General features: G+C 42.6%; 1 protein-coding gene and 1 long non-coding RNA gene across 3 annotated transcripts in view; one reads left to right on the top strand and one right to left on the bottom strand.

Moving 5' to 3' along the window:
* The window catches only part of LOC102932612 (CXADR like membrane protein), a 69142-nt gene extending 48735 nt beyond the window's left edge, over window positions 1–20407 (top strand). Inside the window, exons 2-7 of the mRNA XM_007066965.4 lie at window positions 7744–7901; window positions 10083–10284; window positions 11757–11924; window positions 12701–12823; window positions 15375–15516; window positions 17033–20407. Coding sequence (XP_007067027.1) covers window positions 7744–7901; window positions 10083–10284; window positions 11757–11924; window positions 12701–12823; window positions 15375–15516; window positions 17033–17327 — 1088 coding nt within the window. The 3' untranslated portion in view covers window positions 17328–20407. The remainder of the gene's footprint in view (window positions 1–7743; window positions 7902–10082; window positions 10285–11756; window positions 11925–12700; window positions 12824–15374; window positions 15517–17032) is intronic.
* The window catches only part of LOC119564008, a 55780-nt gene that overhangs the window by 29375 nt on the left and 4447 nt on the right, over window positions 1–21958 (bottom strand). The gene's annotated exons all lie outside the window — the stretch shown is intronic.

A 21958-nucleotide genomic window follows, 5' to 3' on the forward strand; every position in this document is an offset into this window, starting at 1 on the left:
GACTGGGAATCTTGAGTCCTGGTTTCCACTCATTGCTCTGGAACAAGTCAATTTAACCCCCCAGTGGCCCATTTTACCCAAATGTAAAATTGGGATGATGTTATCTCTCCCACGCGGGTGTTGACACAATATACGTTTGTAAAGTGCTAACCTATTATTTTTAATTGCATGGTATTTGTACTAAGAAATGACTGGTCTTGCAGCATAGATATTAATTGCAATGCCCAGTGGGTGGAATAGTTGGATCATAACTCTATAACAAAACAGTTCTCCTTGGCCTTTGCATCCTCATTGTATCATCCATGAAGTCACAGACAGTTCCTTTGATAATCCAGTCTATTTTGTCACCTAGGTAAGCTTGCTTTGGCAATAGAAAAGGAGTACTTGTGGCACCTTAGAGACTAACACATTTATTTGCGCATAAGCTTTCGTGAGCTACAGCTCACTTCATCGGTGCCACAAGTATTCCTTTTCTTTTTGTGGATACAGACTAACACGGCTGCTACTCTGAAATTTGGCAATAGAGAGTCACTTGCACCAAAAATCAACACTACTCCCAGTCCCAAAGGACCAGTCACTTACAATGGGTCTGTTGTGCCTTAGATCTTACACCAAAGACAACAATTGTAGCCAATCCTCTAATAAACTATCTAACCATGTATTAACTACGAAAGGGAAATGAGAGAGTTATTCACAAGGTTAAAGAAGATAAACATACATACACAAATGAGTTACAGCCTTAAGTTTCAAAAGGCAATAATAAAAGCTTCTATAATAAGCAAGCTGTATATGTCCCTTGGGGCTAACCCAGGCTAAACACTGGGGAATCTCTTGCTTATGCTTAGAAAACCTTGCCCTCGAGAGTCCAGCATAGAGATGCAGTTCCTCCTTGTTAAGGTTTTTTTTATTCCTTCCCCAATTCTGCTTCCAGCTGCAAACTTAGCTGATGGGAGGAATTCACTTGCACGCCTCCTCTTCAAAGGGAGTGAGGGGGTGAGCAATTAACAAAGTATTTTGTCATCTGGTGTTGATGGGCCTTCTCTGCTGGGCAAAGCCTAGTGCCTTTTGTTGGAAGCCAGTATCTCACACTAATTCATGTCCCTCTGTCTGGTGATTTAGTTGGGGATTGGTCCTGCTTTGAGCAGGGGGTTGGACCAGATGACCTCCTGAGGTCCCTTCCAACCCTGAGATTCTATGATTGTAGCTGTAGCTCACGGAAGCTTATGCTCAAATAAATTTGTTAGTCTCTAAGGTGCCACAAGTACTCCTTTTCTTTTTGCGAATACAGACTAACATGGCTGCTACTCTGAAACCTATGATTCTATGATTTACATAGTTACGGAGTCTTAAAAAGCAAACACTTAAATACTACCTTCATGGGATACAGATGTTATATGTGAGATTAATGCACGCAGCAATTTACAAACATTCAATAAAGACTAAACACTAAGCACATTTTTATAATTCTAATACATATTTTAACAACACTAACACACAGGGCCGTCCTTACCCATACACAAAGTACGCAGCTGCGTAGGGCACCAGGAAATTTGGGGCACGAAATTTCTTGGTGCCCTGGGCAGCTGTGTGCTGCTCCAGCCCCTGCTCCGGCTCTTCCCCAGGCCCCTGAGCTCTGCAGTAGGGCTGGGGCTGCACTCACCGGTGGGTGGCAGGAGTGCAGTGACCCGGCGCCAGCCGCGCCGCCGGTGAGTGCTGCAGGGTGATTCCCCATTGCCCCCCAAGCCATCCCCCCCCCCGCAGAGGCCTGGGGCCAGCCCCCCCCCCCCGTTTCTCCCCCCACAGAGGCCTGCCCCTCCCCGCCCCCATGGGGGGGCTGTGTAATGCCCCAGAACAGCTAGGGACGGCCCTGCTAACACACTCATGAGCCAGATTAATTCCAGCTACGTGTTTGTCAGTATCCAAGTGAGGAATGGGGACCTTGTGCCAGCATCACAGATGGATTTAAGCATGTGCTTAAGTGCCTTGCTACTCTCCCAAATCATCCAGCCAAGCTGAGAGAGCCCTCCACATGCCTGATACTAGCACAAGCTGCCTTTGTTTAGCTTCAGTCACAGGGAAATTGCAGGTTACTTGTCTACTTCGCAGACCAATGTCAATCTTCTGGAAGAGACTTAGCAACGTACCCCCCAGATAAAGCAAAATAAATGATAAAAAGTGTAGCTGAAGAACCTGCTTGTAAATTAAACAACAAGGCCTCGAAATGACTTAAAGTTTTCAAAACCAATTTTAAGAATTCATTTTTCAAATGATCATGGATGGGATATTTTGGACCAGATTCTCAGTGTGTCACTAAGTGTACCCCATATCCAGAAGCCTCTAAAATTTCTCTGGGTCATTCATTCTCTCTCCAGTAGTCCATAAATGATTGAAGCAAAACTTATTTTTTTAAATGTGTAATTTATATTTAATATTAGTCCTGGTTCAACCTCTCTTCTGAAGCTAATAAAAGATTTAGGTCCAGAAGTGCTTTAGCTTTCAGTATTAGAATTTTCCTATAAATAGAAATGTTGACAAAATATGTTAGTTTCTAATCCCATTCTGTGTGTATGTGTGCATTTGTGCTGTGAGTGTGTTCATGCGTGATTATCTGATGTGTTCCTGCATGTGTGTTGCATGTGTGCATGCATTTGTATATGTGTGCACCTGTTTCAGATGTGTAAGTAAATGTGGTTTTGCACGTGTATCTTGTATATATGCATGAAAATGTATGCTGGCACGTGTACATGGTATGTGCGTTTAAGTACATCCACGTATGTATGTGTACATATATCTTTTGGTGAAGGAGTTAAGGGCTTTCTCACATTGAGTAGTATCTTACTCCTTGATAATCCCACTGATTTCAGTGAACATTGCAGAGGGGAGGGAATGGTACTCGGAGACACCTGACTTTCTGAAAATCATCCCCCTTTAAAGTGTCTCAAGTTGAGTACCAAAAATTGAGGCACTCAAAATCACAAGTCATTTTGAAGTTCTTGGAAACAAAGGGCCTACTTCAGGAGTGAGTATGACTAAGGGTTGCAGAATCTGGCCCCACATATTTTAAAAAATGTGTTGCTAAAAAGAACTGAAACTTTGTTATTACGCTGTCCACCATATACCGTTTAGGTGTGTGAGCTTTTGTGTTGCTTAAAACATTTCTGTAGTTTTAATACAAATATTAGACTGGGATGAAAGAGCAAACCTCTCTCTTTTGTCTGCAAGGCCTGTGTGGTTGACCAAATCCATTGTCTTTTAGCACGAAGATAAATGTTTAAATATTAAAACTGTTTCACCAACGTGTTCTGTTTTACGATGTGCTGAGTGACACGTCAGCTAGCCTGAGGGCTAAAGAGGACGCTCATTTTTAAGGACTACGTGCCCAGATGTGAGCCAAAGCTTAAGCAACCTAGGAATTGCTGTACAGGATCAAAGTCATGGGCCTTGCTCGGAATAAAGAACCCATTGTTGTCCGTGGGAGTTTGCTTGAGTAAGGAGTGAGTAAAGGCTTTAAAAATCTGAACGCTATAATAATTTTGAAATATATCACATGATGCTCAGGATCCATGGAGGACTGTGAGTAAGTGGGTGTGTTGCTGGGGTGAGGAATCCAGGATCAGACTTAACGTAGCCACTCCGTTATTAGTAGATGAAATTTAAGGAACTGACCTTTGGGGAAATCATCTGTTGTATACCTTTAGTGGAGTGCATAATGTCTTATTTGGGTGGATTCTGCCCTCTTGTGGCGGGAAGGTTTCCTAGAGATGGCTGGAAAGGTGCTGTACCCATTGTGCACAAATATTATGGCTCTATGATCCACAGAACCAGCTCCAGGGTACTGTATCTGTTGCTTTTGCAAACCAGCAAATGTCTATCCCTATCAGCTCACAGATAACCACACAAACAATTATGGATGGTTTTGCTTCCTTAGGCAATCGCCCATAAGCAGAGCCAGCTGATTTTTATACCCATTAAGTGGGTTTGTTTTTTGTTTTTTTTTAATTCCTCTGTTTATAAAATTAGGAGCAAAATCTGAGTTTTCTGGAGTGTTTCTTGATATTTTTTCTCTCCCATGCCCTCTCTCCCAGCCCCAAACCAGAGAGGATGGAATGCTGTTGCATTTTTGACAATGTGGTATCCCAGTGATCTCACCTAGATATTTCTGGCCAGGACTTTGAGACACCCAAAGAAGACGAGGATCCATCCGATGAAGTGGGCTGTAGCCCACGAAAGCTTATGCTCAAATAAATTTGTTAGTCTCTAAGGTGCCACAAGTACTCCTATTCTTTTTGCGGATACAGACTAACACGGCTGTTACTCTGAAACCAAAGAAGATGCTGCCTCCCTAGGAAATCCAACCCAGGTTATACATGAAGCCCAGTTTGATGGCAAAGAAAGGACTTTGGGAGTTTAGTCAGTGTTGTGTGCGAACACTCCCTGCAGTGGCAGATCAATTAAGCTCATTGATTAACCTAGTGCAATGGCTCTCAACCTTTCCAGACTACTGTGCCCCTTTCAGGAATCTGATTTGTCTTGTGTAAACCCAAGTTTCACTTCACTTAAAAACTACTTGCTTACAAAAATAAATAAATAAATAAATAAATACAAAATACAAAAATATCAGAGAACACTATTACTGAAAAATTGCTGACTTTCTCATTTTTACTATATACTTTTAAAATAAATCAACTGGAATATAAATATTGTACTTACATTTTAGTGCATAGTTTATAGAGCAATATAAACAAGTCATATTATGAAATTTTAGTTTATAATGACTTCGCTAGTGCTTTTTATGTAGCCTGTTGTAAAAAGGCAAATAGCTAGATGAGTTGATGTACCCCCTGGAAAAAAAGCTGTGTACCCCCAAGAGTACACGTACCCCTGGTTTAGAACCACTGACCAAGTGAGTATCAGTGGCTTAATTGACGGAGGATCCAGCAATTTAGGCCATAATAGAAAACAAGCATTTATCTTTAGAAAGAATAAATAATTGCACTTGGGATATGAAAAAACTGATCCTAATTGTGGTCACAAGAAGTTTTGGCATCAGTGAATCCAGCTATAAATTGAATTAGCTTTCCCTTTAGAGAAACCAGCCAACGTGGCTGAGTGGGGCCTCCTCCAGGCCTGTTGATTCCTGTAGAGAGCAGGGTGGGGGAGATTAATTTGCAGCAGGAATCCACCCATCTTAAACTACGTGGCAGTAAAGGTTGAAGGAGTGCCAGGGTATAAAGGAGGGCGGAGTAGGCACCGGCTGGGCACCGCCTTCAGTCTGGCTGATGTGATAATTTGTCACAGATGCTTTTGGCCATGTAAGAAAAATGTATCTGTAAGGAAAATAGGGGGGAAATCTGCAAAATGCATATAAGGTGTGTGTGCATGCAACTGGGCATACAAATCATGATTCTTACCCAGGGAGCAGAGATTTTATAGGCTATGCATGCTGTTAATTCAGAACACACATTCAACCATTCAGCCCCTTTCTTCCCATGTTATTATTGTATCACTATTACATTGCACAGATATCCTGAGCAGTGTCTTTTATCCAAGCACGTGACAAATATCAGTTAAGCAACACAGATAGATAAACTGACGCACAGGGAGTGAAGGGCAAACAGTAATTCAGGAGCAGAGCTGGGAACAGGACCCAGGAATCCTGGCTCCAGCATACACGCTTCTGAGGGTAAAGTTTGTCATAAAGGGAGGGAGAGAGCAAGCAAGAGAAGTCCAGGGAAGCATCATTCTTGTTGTGTCTCTCTTGTCCTTACACAAATGTAAAGGAGAGGTTAGAGGTGGAGAAAAGCTCTCAGCCTTTCTGAATGTAAATTCTGAGGCACAGTCATAGTGTGGTGCATGCAGGTCCCACTAGGGTGACCTGACAGCAAGAGTGAAAAATTGGGATGGGGGTGGGTGGTAATAGGAGCCTATATAAGAAAAAAAAACCCAAAATAGGGACTGTCCCTATAAAATCGGGACATCTGGTCACCCTAGGTCCCGCAGTGTTGCCAACTCTTGTGATTTTCTTCACAGTCTCACAACACTTGTTTTTTTCTTAAAGCCCCAGTTCATGGAATCAAGAAATGACAGGAACTTTCCTTTAATAATAAATAATAATTAATAAAAAACATACCAGTCCTAATGTTTGCAGACGTAAGTTTGAAAACATGATCTGATTGCGCTCTAAAGTCTCCATACCCAAAAAGAAGCCCACATTTATTTTATTTGTTACAAATCTAATAATTTTTAAGGCAATCTCACAATTTTAGGGTAGGGTGACCAGATGTCCCGATGTTACAGGGACAGTCCTGATACTGTGGGGCTTTGTCTTATATAGGTGCCTATTACCCCCCCATCCTGATCTTTCACACTTGCAAACTGGTTACCCTATTTTAGGAACCTGACCCATCATTTTTGAATGTTGAGTTTGGCAATACTGTGTTAACGTCTGGCTGCTTAAAATGCCTTTAAACATGTGGCTACCTCACAGCAGCAATGATGCCTGTCCCTTGGGAACAAGATGAAAGACTAAGACACCATGAAGCTCGACTGTTTGCCTTCAGATAGGTGGTGATCCCACATGTAACAGCACATCTTTTGCCATACCTGAGTTTTACTTTGAAAAACATGTTCAAACAAATCCCAAAACTCCCTGTGAAAACTCAGTCACAACTGCTATTTTTCACTGGATTTAATGTCTGAACCAGAGATGACCTTGAGGCAAATGCTCAGAACTTTCCCAGTGTCCCAGAACCCCAGAGCCATTTGGATCAAGATCCAAATTAGCATCTTGGGGCTAATTTCTAATCAAAGCCGTGAGATGGGCATGGTACAGTGCAAAGCTATACTGTAGCCAACATTTATTTGGAACAGAGCCTCATTTAGTAACAGTTCCATGAAACTGGGCTTAATTTTGAGTTTGTAAGGAACCCCCAAAATAGGTGAGTTTCATAATGACTCACAGTGCCCTAATATTAACACAGTGCGTGTAAATGTAATGCTTTGTCTGGCATTACCCAGTCTTCCTTTTTCTTGATGTCAGATGCACGTAAGGATCTTGATTCCCTCTAGCGGTCGAAGTTAGGATTTTTTTTGTAATGGTAAACGGTTCAAGACAATCAGGGTTCAGAGCCAGTTCATTAACCTAATTGTGCCATGCCTGCTTTACGGAATATCATGCTTTTATTTCCCGAGCTTGACTTCTTACTTTCAGTGCTGCAATCACACTGAACTCATCCTTCGGGGTTCGGGAGAGTCTCCCATTACATCACTCATCAGGGACCAGTCTGGCTGCCAGGGGTGGCATTAATGTAAAGGCTGGAAGGCTACAGGCTGAAATGCAAGCTATTGGGTCGTGGAAGTGTAAAAGAAGAAGGAAGTAAAGAAGGAGGCACTCTAAAGCCTCAGGGGGTGCACAGAGGACTGTGGTGTGCACATGTGGGGAACATTCATGGCGCTTAGACTATTTATACTTTGGAAATAAAGCCTCTTGTGAATTTAGTCTCGACAGCTCAGTGGAGACCAAAGTAACCTGTTCTTCGAGCTCAGACACTGGGGCGAATCTAACCTGATGTCAATTAACATGTGGCACTTTTAATCAGATACAAAGAGTCCAGTAAGCAAAAGTACTGCATTTTCTTTGTTACTATGAAGCAATGAGTCCCCCAAAATCAGGCCCAGCTGAACCAGTGAGTTCATAGATGTTTCCTTCCTCTTGGTCACTGACCACCAGTTTCTGTCTTTCAGCTTCCTGTTTAGTTTGGATGTCTGGGGCTCAAACAGAGTTTAAGAGGGTGGCTGAGGAAAACGTCACTCTGCCCTGTCACCACCGTCTGGGCCTCCTGGAGCCAAGAAGCCTGGATATTGAGTGGCTGCTGCATGATTCCAAAGCCGACCAAAAAGCGGTAGGTCTCTGTTCAGCCACAATTAGCATCCACCAAGAAGAAGCCCTGTTTCCTTGTTGTATTGAGGGGGAGAACATATTCACGTAGGTTGGTATCAACACTAGCCTATGAACTGGCAAACCTCCTAGTGGAAACGGGCACACAGGAGGAAATGAAGAATGAATCTCTCATCTGCCAGTAGCTGCTCGGCTACTCGTAGCCTCTCATTGGAAAAAGAAAAAAACAATCCAACACAGAGCAATGGTTCAAAAATATATAGGAAGCTCTGCTTATGGAAAAATTAACACACCAATTACGTATCCATCAAAATGGACAAAGGACAGATAGAAACATACAAAAGTGGTTACCTTTTATTCAATACTCAGATAAAGTACATTCACCTGCAGATAAAGCCGGCACACCTATCCAATTGTTTTAAATACTAACATAGACATGCCTGGTCTGTTAAATATGTGTATACTGAGATTTCACTCAGCTTAACAAAATCACTAGAAATGACATTGGTGTTGTAATGATGCTCACTCTAGGATAGGGTAACATCATGTTAAAATGAAAGATCTGACGATGTTATACTAATAAAATAAAAACCAGCAGGATCTTATTAAAGGGGAAAAGGCAAAATGCCACATTTATTGTGAATACAGAAAGAATCATAGTAAGCAGTTAGTTATAGCTATAACATTCCATTCAATTTCATATTTATTCACACATTCATTCACACACAGACACACACACGTTCTGCAAGGTTGTTATCATAGTTACCAGCCTCAGAGTTGCTCATGCCAAGCCACTGGCCAGGTGGCCTGGACATGAGGAGGGAGCAGGGCCTTGTCAGATGCACATCTGATGCTCCTGTAAGTTGGTTTGCAGAATCAGACCCCAAAGTTCTCACTTTCTAGAGTCCATTTTTATAGGAATTTCTTCCTATGCCAGTCTGTGCGAATTGCTTCATCATGCTGTTGCTGAATCAATCAGCAGATAGCACATTCCTGACGGCTACGTGCTGCCAGATGTTATCTTGTTCTTTGGTTCTCCCATTCTTGAGGCTGTTGGGTGGATTCCAGTCTGCCCTCCGGGTGTCCTCTGGTTATTTCCACTTGACACCCTCTTCAGCTGATGGACACTGGATTCTGAGGCTGGCACCTCCCTGATCATTCAGTTATTATCCACACCAAGCAGCCATCCACAATCATCCTCTATCTCTATTTTAATCACAATTGTTAACAAAGCGAGATGAATACAACAAAAGGGCGGAGAGTCTCTGGGTGCTGTTTCTGTTGTTACAGAGTATTGCTTTGAGTCTCTCTCTGTGTGAGTAGTTGTTGTTACAAAGAATTGCTTTGAGAACAGACTCTGTCTTAGAATGTACTAACACAATTAGCAGCTTTCAAGTTTCACACAAAGAGGGAGAGAAACAGTACCAAAAACCAAGAGACCTCTTAATTAGTAATACCCTGGAATTTAAATTATGGGGATTCAAACTCATTTGTGATTTTAATACAGAACTTTTTTAATATGATCCAACAACGACTCTATTCCTGTATAATGTTTCTGTAAACAAAAGCTAACAGCTATTATGGTTGTCTTGTTTCTGATATTGACATGGCAAGTATTTGTAAATTTATTAAAATTTCCCAAATAAAAAATAATTTAAAAATAAATTAAAATGGGGATGTTAAAATTTCCCTATTTCACAGAGGATAAATCTGTTAAAAGTGTAATGCACTCATATATTCCTGTAATGGGGGCAGAGAGCGTATAAGTACGTACAGTAAATGGATGGAAGTGTAGTGCTGTTTCTACCAGTGAAAAGGGTAAGCAGCACCAATGTAAATCACACTACACCAGTATAAACTGTATCTACACTAGGGGTCTGTACCAGTGCAGCTAGACTGGTGATTGAAATCCCAGCATAGACAAGGGTTTTCTAAACTGAACCATGACAGAGTTTTTAGAGGGATTAAACTCTGGGTACAGGAATAAAGCTCAGTGCAACCGTAACTGAGTAAGTACCAACATCTCCATAATTACTAATAACCAAAGTAATTGCCAGATAGAAATCCTATTTTGCAAGCTGACCTGGTTTCAAATATGAGTCTCTTGTGATTCGTTTGTTTGGTTGAGCTGTACAGTACAGTGACTGGTTTGACTGACTGATTGGTGGCTAACTCCCCCTTTTAGGTTATTACCTACTCTGGAGGCAACGTTTATAATGACCTGAATGAGGGGCAAAAAGGTCGTGTTTCCTTCACCTCCAATTTCCTAGCTGGAGACGCCTCCTTGCACATTGTGTCTCTGCAGCCAAGTGATGCGGGGCAGTACACGTGTAAAGTTAAAAATGCCGGGCAGTACGAGTGGTATCGCATCACCCTGATTGTTCTAGGTAAGGTCGTTTTGTTGTTTTTCAAAAGAAAACACACTAGACTCAATTCCTTGAGGCAGATTTTGCTTCAGCACAGTACCAACGCACCTGAATTGCTCCCAGTATCTCACGATCAGGTTTCACATTCAAGTTTCACATTTGCCTTTGCATTTTCCAGTGAAGGACAGAGACTAGAAGAGGCCTAAAATACTGTTTGGAAGTCATCACAGTCAACTAAAGGATAGCATAAAACATTCTTTCTAAATTGTATCTCTGATTTGATCACAAAAGCTAACATGCCATTGTGGCTGAGTTGGTGATGACCCCATACAGCGTTCGAGCAGAGAACTCTGGGTTCAGATCCCAGTACCAGGAACTGGCCACATGTGTGACGGGAACAAGATGCTGGAGCTGGCATTGTTTCCTCCCTGACTGAAGGCTTTCAGTTTGGGTTTTTGCTTAGTATACAGTTAATAAAACAAATAAATAATAAGGATGCAGGGCCCCCAACAGACAGTGGGGAAAAGGAGGACGAACAGACAGATGGAAGGAAGCAGTGAAGGAGAAGAGGGTGGATCACAGGGCATTCAGGGAATGAAGAGCACTTAAAGCAGAATCCAGAGTAACAGCCGTGTTAGTCTGTATTTGCAAAAAGAAAAGGAGTACTTGTGGCACCTTAGAGACTAACCGATTTATTTGAGCATAAGCTTTCATGAGCTACAGCTCACTTCATCGGATGCATCCGATGAAGTGAGCTGTAGATCACAAAAACTTAAGCTCAAATAAATTGGTTAGTCTCTAAGGTGCCACAAGTACTCCTTTTCTTAAAGCAGAATGTGATACAGAGGTTTGCAATGTACTGAGCTCCTCCATGATGAGATTATGGGGATTAAGCCAAGGCACCTCACTTTCCGGGCTCTGCTAGGCATTCATATGGGTGGTAGACAGTATCTAATTCCCAAAGGGGACAAGGATGGTGCTTTGGCCTCCTTTACCCTAGCGCAAATCCCAAGGAGGGAACTGGCACTGATGGCATGTCATGTTGTTTCTGTGCCCACAGGAGACATATTGAGTCCCTGTCCTCAGGCTGTGGTGAGAGTCATTGCTGTAAAGGGGTCAGAAGTAACGCCAATAAACAAGCAGCAGCGATATTGTGTGACACCCATCCAGAATGGCTAATTTGGAAAGGCAGCTTTCAGAAGCTGCTAGAAACAGTGTCCTCTTGCCCTCTGGCTATGAGCAGCCATAGAAAATATTGCCACTTGATATCCAGCTGGCAGGTTCTGCCCTATTTCCCTGGGGAATGCTCAGCTCTTATTAAACTCAGTTGTTGTTATTGTTGTTGGAGGTGAGGTTTCTAGCTTGCTTCCAGGGATGAAATCCTGGACCCACTGAAGTCAGTGGCAAAGCTCCCACTGAGTTCAGAAAGGGCAGGATTTCACACCAGATTCTTAGTTAACTAATGATCCAAACCCCCAACCTGTTTCTTCCAGAGAAACCTTCCAAGCCCAAATGCTGGGTGGAAGGCGAGCTTTTTGAAGGAAAGGAACTCTCCTTACAGTGCAATTCTGCCTCCGGCACAGCACCCATCTTGTACCAGTGGCAGCGCGTAAGTGACAAGGAAGGAAAAGTCGGACACTTGCCACCCACGGCACGAGTCAGTAAGTCATCCCAGGCCCCGTCCCAGTTCTCATGGTGTTCCAACAAACAAAAGAGCCATCCCTAAGGAAAAAGAAAGAGGCCTACCCTCTCTTCCTCCCTACTCCCAGCTCTGTCACTGGATGATGTTGTAACACTGGGCAAATATTGAACTGCTCTCAGCCTCTTGCCCTGTCATTACAATAGAGGCTATTGAGTAGAAGTAGTGCAATATGGAGAAAGAGCTTCAATCATAAGTCAGGGCCCCATTGTGCCAGGGCCCCATAACAAAAAGGACAGTCCCTGTCCCGAGGAGCTTACAATCTAAGTATTCAACTTTATTTGTTGAATGTCAACAATGTGATCAATGACAATAATACTTCTCAGGGTGTTCTGAGGCCTAATTCATTGCTTTTAATGTGGGTTGAGATCTTTGTATGATAGGTCCTATAGAAATGCAAACTATTTATTGTTAGCATTATTTATTTGTATTAAAATAACACACAGAAACCCCACCCCAAGATTGGAGCCTCATTGTACAAACATAGTGAGAAACAGTCTCTGCTGCAACGAGCCCGCAACTTAAATAGGTAAGACAAACAAAATGTTGGACGGGAAAGAGAGAGAGAGACAGAGAGGTCAAGTAACTTGCCCAAGGTCACCCAGAAAGTCAGTGGCAGGGCTGGAAATAGAATACAGCTCTTCTCTGTCCAAGTTCAGTGCTCTAACCACTGGACAACATTTCCCCTAATTTTTATGACTTCTTTGTTCGTTTTGCTTCTTTTTGTTTCCATTTCAGACATTTCTAACCCTGGGCAAGTTCTAATGAAGAATCTCACACAGATGGTTACAGGGTTATACCAATGCACTGCCCACAATGAGGCTGGACAAGAGAACTGTGTTGTGCAGGTGACAGTGCAGTGTGAGTATCAGAGGGTAGCGAGCATCCAGGGTGCTTTAACAATAACAGTACCTCCAAAGAGTCTCCTGTGCTGATAAAAGCTCTGTTTCTGTGCAGGAGTAATGCCACACCTTTGGTTTAACCTGAATACTTTCATAATCTGAAGTAGCTCTTCCTTACTCATTATTGACTTTATGGGTTTAAATAACATTTACTGGTATAACCTAGGGTTGTACAAAAACACTTCAGGTGCAGAAACCTGGTTTCCTTTGCCTCTGAGAAGGAAAGACTGGCAGAGCACTGGGAATAATGCTGAATTGCTGAGCTTCCAGAGCATTCAGGTGGTACATGTACTTACAAATTTACTGGCTGTATAATAGAGGACTATTAACTATAACACCCCAATCCAGAATTAAGCATCTGTCCCAGTTAAGAGAGGAAGCTCTCTAAAAACAGCCTGAAAAGACTTACTGTGAAACGAAATAACATGCTGATTAAAAATGACATTTGCCGCATTTCATTTCTAATCCATGTTTGACAACTTCTGCATAAAGACCAGAGATTAGGATGTCACACCTGGTTAACCACCTCAGCTGGAGTTGTGTGCGCGCCTGGAAAAGGGGCGGGATATGGCTAGCACACTGCATTGTGTGTCCCAAGATCTATGTTTAGAAATCAGTCTATAGAACACATTTTTCCTGGGTTTTCAAAACTCAGGGTGTCCAATTCACAGGTGAGCTCAACAGCGAGGGTGGAGCCGGAACACCACTGGGATATACAAAAGGGGCCTGGTGTGAGCATTCTCTGCATTTTGCAATTTATCCCCATCCCAGTCAGAAATTGCCTAAATCTGATGATGATGCAAAGATCATCTTTTCCCCCACACATTTGAAAACTGTGTGTATGTGGTGGTGGTGGTGGTGGTGTTGGGGCACCAAGGAAAAGAGAGGCGACTTGTAAGGTGATGGATTGTTCAAAGGAGAGGGGGATTTGAGTTTTCAAGTTGTCTGGCTTATTGGTGTTATCATAAATTGTACCACTGCACCTAGGGCAGAGGTGGGTAAACTACGGCCTGTGGGCCACATCTGGCCCGTGGGACCGTCCTGCCTGGCCCTTGAGCTCCCAGCCGGGGAGGCTAGCCCCTGGCCCCTCCCCTGCTGCCCCCTGCCGCCACGCCGCTGTGCGGGCAGCACGGCTGGCTCCAGCTGGGCTGCCAGTCCTGCTGCTCTGAACGGCATGGTAAGGGGGCGGGGAGTGGGGAAGTTGGATAAGGGGCAGGGAGTCCCGGGGAGGCAGTCAGGGACAGGGAGCAGTTGGATGGGGTGGAGGTTCTTGGGGGGTGGTGGGGAACAGAGGGAGTTGGATAGGTGTGGGAGTCCTGGGGGGCCTGTCAGCGGGCGGTGGTATGGATAGGGGGTGGGTCAGTCAGGGGACAGGGAGCAGGGGGGGTTGGATAGGGGGTGGGGTCCCGGGGGGGGCGGTTGGGGCGGGAGGGGGCAGTCAGGGGACAAGAAGCAGGGGGGGCTGGATGGGTGGAGGGTTCTGAGGGGGTTGGGAAGTGGGAGGAGGCAGATAGGGGGCGGGGGCCAGGCTGTTTGGGGAGGCACAGCCTTCCCTACCCGGCCCTCCATACACTTTTGCAACCCTGATGTGGCCCTTGGGCCAAAAAGTTTGCCCACCCTTGACCTAGGGTGTTTTTTAAGACAAGTCAAGGATGCCCAGGGCATAGGGATAGGTGCCATTTTTAGCATTTCTATAAATCTAACACCTTTTCTATACAAGAAATTTTCAATTGCTTAACAGAAGGTGTGATTTTTTTTTAAACCAATCTAGTTATATCAGTAAAAACCCGTGTGGACACACTGCAGTTTAAGAATGGCATATTTCGGTTTACCTTAAACCTATACCTAATTAATTTAAAATAATCCAAAAATAAACCTGGTTTAACTGAAAAAAGAGTGTCCACACAGCCTTTTGCATCAATTTAACTAAACCGGTTTAAAATCTCACTTTAAGTTAAACCAGCAAACTCTGTATGTAGGCAAGAGTAAAGGAACAGGTTTAAGCTAAACTAAACTAAACCACTCTTAAATAAGAATTACCACACCGGGGTTTGCACTGACTCAACTCAATTGGTTTAAAAACCACTGTAAGTTAACTTGGTGCAACTCCGGCATGTAGGCAAGGCCTAAATAATTGGACTAATTAAATAAATTCTGTCCTGACTCACATCCCATAATGCTTACACATTGATTGTTCAGTGTAATTAGATATTAGGAAAAACTTTCTAACTAGTTAAGTACTGGAACAGGCTTTCAAGGAGGTTGTGCAACTCCCATCACTGGAGGATTTTAAGAACACCTGTCAGAGATGGTCTAGGTTTACTTTGTCCTGTCTCAGCACAGGGAGGCTGGACTAGATGACCTCTCAAGACCCTTTCCAGCCCTACATTTCTATTTCTGTGATTCCGTGAAATCTGAGTGATGCAGGAGAATGGGGCGTGGGGCGGAGTCTGGCTTTGTGACTCTGTGGAGAATCTACTAACACGCACATTTGCTTTCTGGGATAACAGACGCCCGAAGTGTTGGCATGGTCGCCGGAGCAGTGTGTGGGGTGGTGGTGGGAATCTCCCTGGTCTTCTTGAGTGTGTGGCTGACAAAAAGGAGGAAAGAAAAGAAGAGGTATGAAGAAGAAGAGGCTGCAAATGAAATCAGGTAAGTCTTTAGGCCCCCACATACCCAGCATGATCTCGGTTAACAGTTTCCGTTGTCTGTCAAGTAACGAGCTAAAATCTCTACGAACCTTGTGTTAAGAAGCTTGACTTTACACCCACCAGCACGTAAACAGTCATTAAGATGCTTCGAGACCATTCTGTGGAGATCTTGCAGTGAAAATAAAATACAGAGATATAAAACGCTGTGTTCCAAGGGCAGATCTAAGATAAAATACAACCCACTCACTCTCTGACTCATTCACTCACACACAGTTTCCACCCCTCCCTAAGCCTTTATTTATCTCTTTCCTAAACTGAATTCAGATGGAACTTCCTTTAAATTCTTAACTGTTTGAATGGTTTATTTTCAACTCCAATTCCTGTCTGTAGGACAGGGATGTTCTTGCAGTCTCTCTGGCTGTGATGAACACCCTTCCTTGCTTCTGGCTTTAGCACTGAGTGAAAGAATTCTCCCAGCATGAGAGTGGAGACTGAAGTTCTGCCCAGTGCTGATGTAACACCACTGCTGATACAGGGTTGATGTACTCATAATGGGTACATAATGAGGCCAACAGAAGTTAGTCCCTACCAGAACTTGCCCGAAGTTCTCAGTAGAGAAATTCCTGGAAAAGGAAATCTCCGGAAATGCATTTCAGCAACATGTGCCCTTGGAGAACACCTCACTTTCTTTCACCCTTAATTCTGTTTATTAAGGAGTCCTTGCCCTCACTTGACATCCATTTAACAGTAGGCAGGGGTCTGTATAATCCATTCAGCAGTGGATCTCTCTGCCCTTTGACAGGTCAGGACAGCTATTAAAATGCCTGTATGATGGAATTAAGCTGCTTACTTTGCTAAGCCCCAGCCTATAGACTGATTCCTGGCCTGTTTTCTCTGCTTCAACCCCTCGCTTTCCATTTCCCTTCCACCTTTTGTTTCAGTCCCAGCTTCTGGCTTTTGCTAAATCATCTTTTTACCCATCTCTCCCCACTCTGCTTCATCTTCTTCCTTTTTTACATGACTGACTGTGGACCTCTTTACACCAGTAGCATTTATTAGTACTGCACGACTGGCCCCATTGGTTTCTGCTCACATAAGTAAGTACTTATTCATGCTGAGTGGGGATTGCAGAATCAGGCCATCAGTACCTGAACTCTTTGCACATAACCTCTGCACTAATTCCAGAGATCTCAAAGCCCTTTACAGATACAAATAAGTGATAAAACGTTGTGAAGTATGAGTTGTTAAATGCATTTTACAGCCAGGTCAGCTGATAAACGGAGAATTTAAGGTACCTGCCACAGTGTCACACAGCAAGTCAGATGTCAAATGGAATAGAATTCAGGAGTCCCTGCACCCTGATCAAACCACTAGGCTATTTATCTCTTACAAATGATACAGAATCTTAAGAAGTATCTCCTGATCTTAGTGGCAACTCAATATGGTATAATCTGTGGGTGTGACTATTCCTGTTCTCATGGTATTTTAATTCTGCCATCTCTCGTGTTTGGTTGCAGAGAAGATGCAGAGGCTCCAAAAGCCCATCTAGTCAAACCTGGCTCCTCTTCCTCTGGCTCCAGAAGCTCACGTTCAGGCTCCTCCTCAACCAGATCGACAGCCAACAGTGCCTCTCGCAGCCAACGGACTTTGTCCACGGAAGCCACCCCCCATATAACTCCTCCGCAGTACAGCCGGGTGGAGACAGAGGGAAGGGAAATTGGTCCAAAGAAAGTTAACCATGCCACCTTGGTGAAAATGGGAGCCACCCCAGTCATGCTGCCTGCTCAGAGCCGGGCCTTCCAGACCGTTTGACTGCTCACCTGCTATTCTGAGACTCCAGCCATCCAGAACTACTGTACGCGCCACCAGCCATATAAGAATTATTAGATTAGCTTATCTTCCTGGGTAGTTTTTTTTTTTTTTAACCACTTCTGATTATTCACTCCACAAGAAGCCCTCAACTTCATCTCTTTCTGCATATTCCTACACTGCGGTTCAGACATTGACTTTTTATTTTTTTTAAAGAGTCCTGAAGTTGGAGAAAAAAGGGGGCTTTATTTTGTAGTTAATATTAAAAAAGGGAATGTTGGGTACTCTGAAAATATAGCTGAAAATTTGGACAGCTGAGCACTGTGAAAATTAAGTGTAATGTTCTGGGGCCTGGAAACAAATCTCAGGATTTTTTTTAAAAAGGGATCAAGAGAGGCACAAGACATAAAATATTCTAGAGGAGTTCTGAAAAAAATCGTTTGTACAGGTTTTTGAGAAATTGGTAAATGAGCCATTCTCTTGTGCTCCGAGGCAGTATCTTAGGTGAGGATAGTCCTCTGATCACCTTCAAAGGGAATTGTCAGCTGCTTCATATTTTTGCATTACGCCTTTTAGCAAAATAACTGTAGGAGCAAAAACTCAACCCAAACAGCAAATAATAACTCAAATCAGTATTGAGAAGCAGCAGTAATATAACAGATAGAAATAACCTTTGTGCTGAAGAAAGGACCTTCATTGTTAGGAGATGCAGGTACAGTAATTGCAAGAGGAAACTGAAGACTGAGTGAATATCGACATGGCCCCACTGTAAAGGAGCCTGATACTGCTCTTATTAACACCAGTATTAATCACCAAAAGGTACTAGGAAAAGGTAAAATCAGTCTATGTGAGATCATAATCAGGCCCCGAATCCCAAATAAAGGAGGTCTCTTGTGAGGTGAGGGCTAGTGATTGAATAGCATAGAAAGCCTTGGAGGATGAACTTGGACAGTGCCCTTCTTGGTACCAGAGATGATGATGCACATGTCTGGGGTGAGCAGTATTGCAGAAGCCCTGTAAACAGTCCCACAGCTGAATGAACAATGCGGTGGAATTGTCTCACATACTTCCAAGTAAGGGCTGAGGTGCATTGGTGGAGCATGCTGTGAGGCAAGCACACAGGGAATAGACAACCGATTTAAAACTGATTTGAAATCAAATACTTTTGTTATACAATCCTTAATTCACCTGTGGAACTCAATGTCACATGATATTACTGAGGTAAGAAAATAGCATGACTCCAAAAAGTATTCAACATTTACAAGAAACAGACAAATTATATTAGATAGGATAATCAGTAATAGGGGATAAAAACCCTCATTCTTCGACTTGTAAATTTTAGGGATAAACTTCCCCTGCAGGCAGATTATTCCATAATTGCCCAGCATGGTATTTACTGCATCTTCTTCTGAAGCACTTGGTACTGGCCACTGTCAGGCACAGGACACTAGACCAGATGGACCGTTGGTCTGATCCAGCAAATCATATGTTCCTGTGTTCCTAAATTCAGGACTTAATAATTATGGTAACTGAGTTTTACTCTTACCAATGGGAGAGGGTTTTCTCCATCCCATGGAAGAAGTCCATTGGAAACATACTGGTACTGTACAGAGAACTGAGCAAGTATGAATCTGTAAGTCTTTCATTGGAGGGATTAAAGTTAACCTCCTTTTCTGACAGAGGCCAAGTATTTTAGACTCTTTGATGGAGACATTAGAAAATAATTGCTTGTGATGTCCCCAGAGGCACCAAAACCTGATCAAACACAAACTTCTGAATGTTTCTTCTATCAGGAGATAGAGTTCCATAGCCATTTGGGGGAATCCATGAGGAATTTTAGATGGCCTATACTCTTGGAGAACTTCACTTTCTAATAACAGTAACCAACCCCCTTAATCTTCACATGCAAAAATATTCACTTCCCTCCCTTACTCAAAATACAATATTACCACTCTCAGAGGTGCAACATATCAGCATCGTTGTGCAAGGGAAACAGTCTGGAGTCACGCATCTAATCTTGAAAGCCCATTGCAAAAGCCTAAATTATATCATCTTTTGGTTAGATCTTCTGCTTTCATGCTGCAGTGCAGGTTGTTGGCAATGATATTGTTTTACTTACAATCTTTTCATTACTAGCCAAAATGCAAAGATGTTTCTCATTGACCTACTCCTTCATAAGCAGGTGGTTGAAATTAGGAGTTTGTCTATAGGTGCGGTTGCACCCATTTAACTAAGCCTGTGCTTTAAAATCAGTGCAGTTAAACCAGCGCAAAAGACTTAAATCAACATTATACCTAGTTTGTATTGATTTAGCTCAAGTTGATTAGGAGCAGGTTGAAGCTAAACTGAAATACGCCAGTCTTAAACCAAAATGAGTGTTTATCCACGGGTCTGCACCAGTTTAGCTAATGGGTTGTCTACACTTAAATTCTTCCATCGACCTAGTGCAGTCTACACGGAGATTTAGGTTGGCTTAACTACGCTGCTCAGGGGGTGTGGATTTTTCACACCCCTGAGCGACAAAGTTATGCCGACCTAATTGTCTCGTGTAGACCAGGCCGAAGTTGGTTAAAAAAAAACGATTTAAGTTAAACCAGTGCAACCTGTGTATGTAGTGGGATAAGCAGGACTTTTTAAGTAGTGCATAGCTTTTGTGTTGGCCCTCTGCACAGAGATGAATCTCACCAGTTGTTGTTTAAATGATGACAGAAGGCTACAATTTCACCCAGCATACCCTCACTAAATTCTAAGTCATTGCTGGGAACATGTATTTCATATAAGTAAGTATTGAACTAACTTCCTCATTACAGACATCTATAACTGAGCACCCAGAGGCTTATTACCAGAGAATGGAGGTTAAGGATTCAAAAAACCAAGTTGGCTGAGCCAATCTAGACACAAGATACTGTATATTCTTTTTGAGCCTTTACTTGTTCTTCTAGATTCCCAGCTAAATTTGCCATTCTTTTATTGAAACTAGCAAAGTACAAGCCATGATACTGCTGTTCAGACCAGATACCAATGATCTTACAGGTTAAAATGAAATCAACAGTGAACTTCATTGCTAAATATGAAACCAAAAAGAAAAAAGCTAACTAAACAAAGGGAATGTGAGGAAAAGATTATTTAAAAGAATCATAAGCATTTCATTTTCAAAGGGACATTTTCTGAGTTGATCATGGTACAATCAGGAGTTTTCAAAGGGAAACAATTCAGTTAACCAGAAACCAAACTTTTTGTAAAATATTGTATTTAAGGCATTTACTGTTATGATGTATACCAATTATTGCTATAATGTGATTGCTTACATTCTTACGTAGTTTTCTTTGGTTTCTCAGTGGCTAAACTGAGTTTATTTCTCTCTTCTAGTACCTGTTATAATTGGTGTACTTGTCCTGTGTCTGAGCAACACAGAGGAAAACAAATATTTATTATCGATTCCTTTGAATCAACAATTTAATAAAACTGTTTGGGGTTTTTTGTTTTTGTTTTAATAAAGATGCTGCACTTAAAAAGTCTGCAGTTGAATTAAACTAGTAAAAATGCTCTACTTTCTGAGCTTTATTACACTATACACAATCAAGCAAGACATCAAGCAAAAGCCCTGCATTGGTAAAAGAGTGTCTTAAAACTAATAATTATTCTGTACTTACAGCGTTTGGTGCTTTAGAAATCCTGAGGAAATCACAGTTCCTGCCCCTGACCTTACAGTCTAAATTAAACACATTACATAAACAGAAAAGGAGTACTTGTGGCACCTTAGAGACTAACAAATTTATTTGAGTATAAGCTTTCATGAGCTAAGTGAGCCGTAGCTCACGAAAGCTTATGCTCAAATAAATCGGTTAGTCTCTAAGGTGCCACAAGTACTCCTTTTCTTTTTGCGGATACAGACTAACACGGCTGCTAGTCTGAAACCTGCCATTACATATAAACAGGGAATGAAATCCTGGCCCCATTGAAATCAATACGAATTTTGCCATTGATTTGAATGGAGGTAGGATTTCACTGATGGTATTTAGGTTGAGGGTGCAAATTTCAAACTAATAAGGTACGGTAGATATTGTGAGTAGGGACAAATACTGTTCACAATAAAGACAACCACAGAAATTCACCCTTACATTTCACATTTCACTGGGATCTACTAAACTGTGTGCAGGATGACAATAAAACCCTTAAAAACTAACTGATTTCCATTGCAAAGATTCTGGTTTTTCCTGCTTGCTTGGAAGTTTTATGCACAGATATGCAGTTGGCATTCTCTTAACCACATTGCACAGGGTGTGACATTTTTCACAACCCTGATTGACGTAGCTAGGATAATCTAACTTTTAGATGTGGACCAGGCCTCAGATCCTACAGAACTGCAAATGATAAAATTAAATGCAACAACGACAATCCATTGCCATCAGTGAAGCCCCACAAAACTCTAGACGCTAACAAAATAATTAGATTTGACCAAATCGTGAGGTCCTTATTCAAGGCAAAATTCTGCACTGTGTGCTGCAGGGGTTGCAATGTGGCTGGAGGCCTCAGGAGGAATGCCAGGCTCCTAGAGTGTGTACCCCAGGGGGGGTGCAGTATGCTCTCTGCTCCACACCCAACCAGCTCTGTGGAGGTGAAGGACCCTGGCT

The sequence above is a fragment of the Chelonia mydas genome, chromosome 22, assembly GCF_015237465.2.
Source record: "Chelonia mydas isolate rCheMyd1 chromosome 22, rCheMyd1.pri.v2, whole genome shotgun sequence".
Taxonomy (NCBI): domain Eukaryota; kingdom Metazoa; phylum Chordata; order Testudines; family Cheloniidae; genus Chelonia; species Chelonia mydas.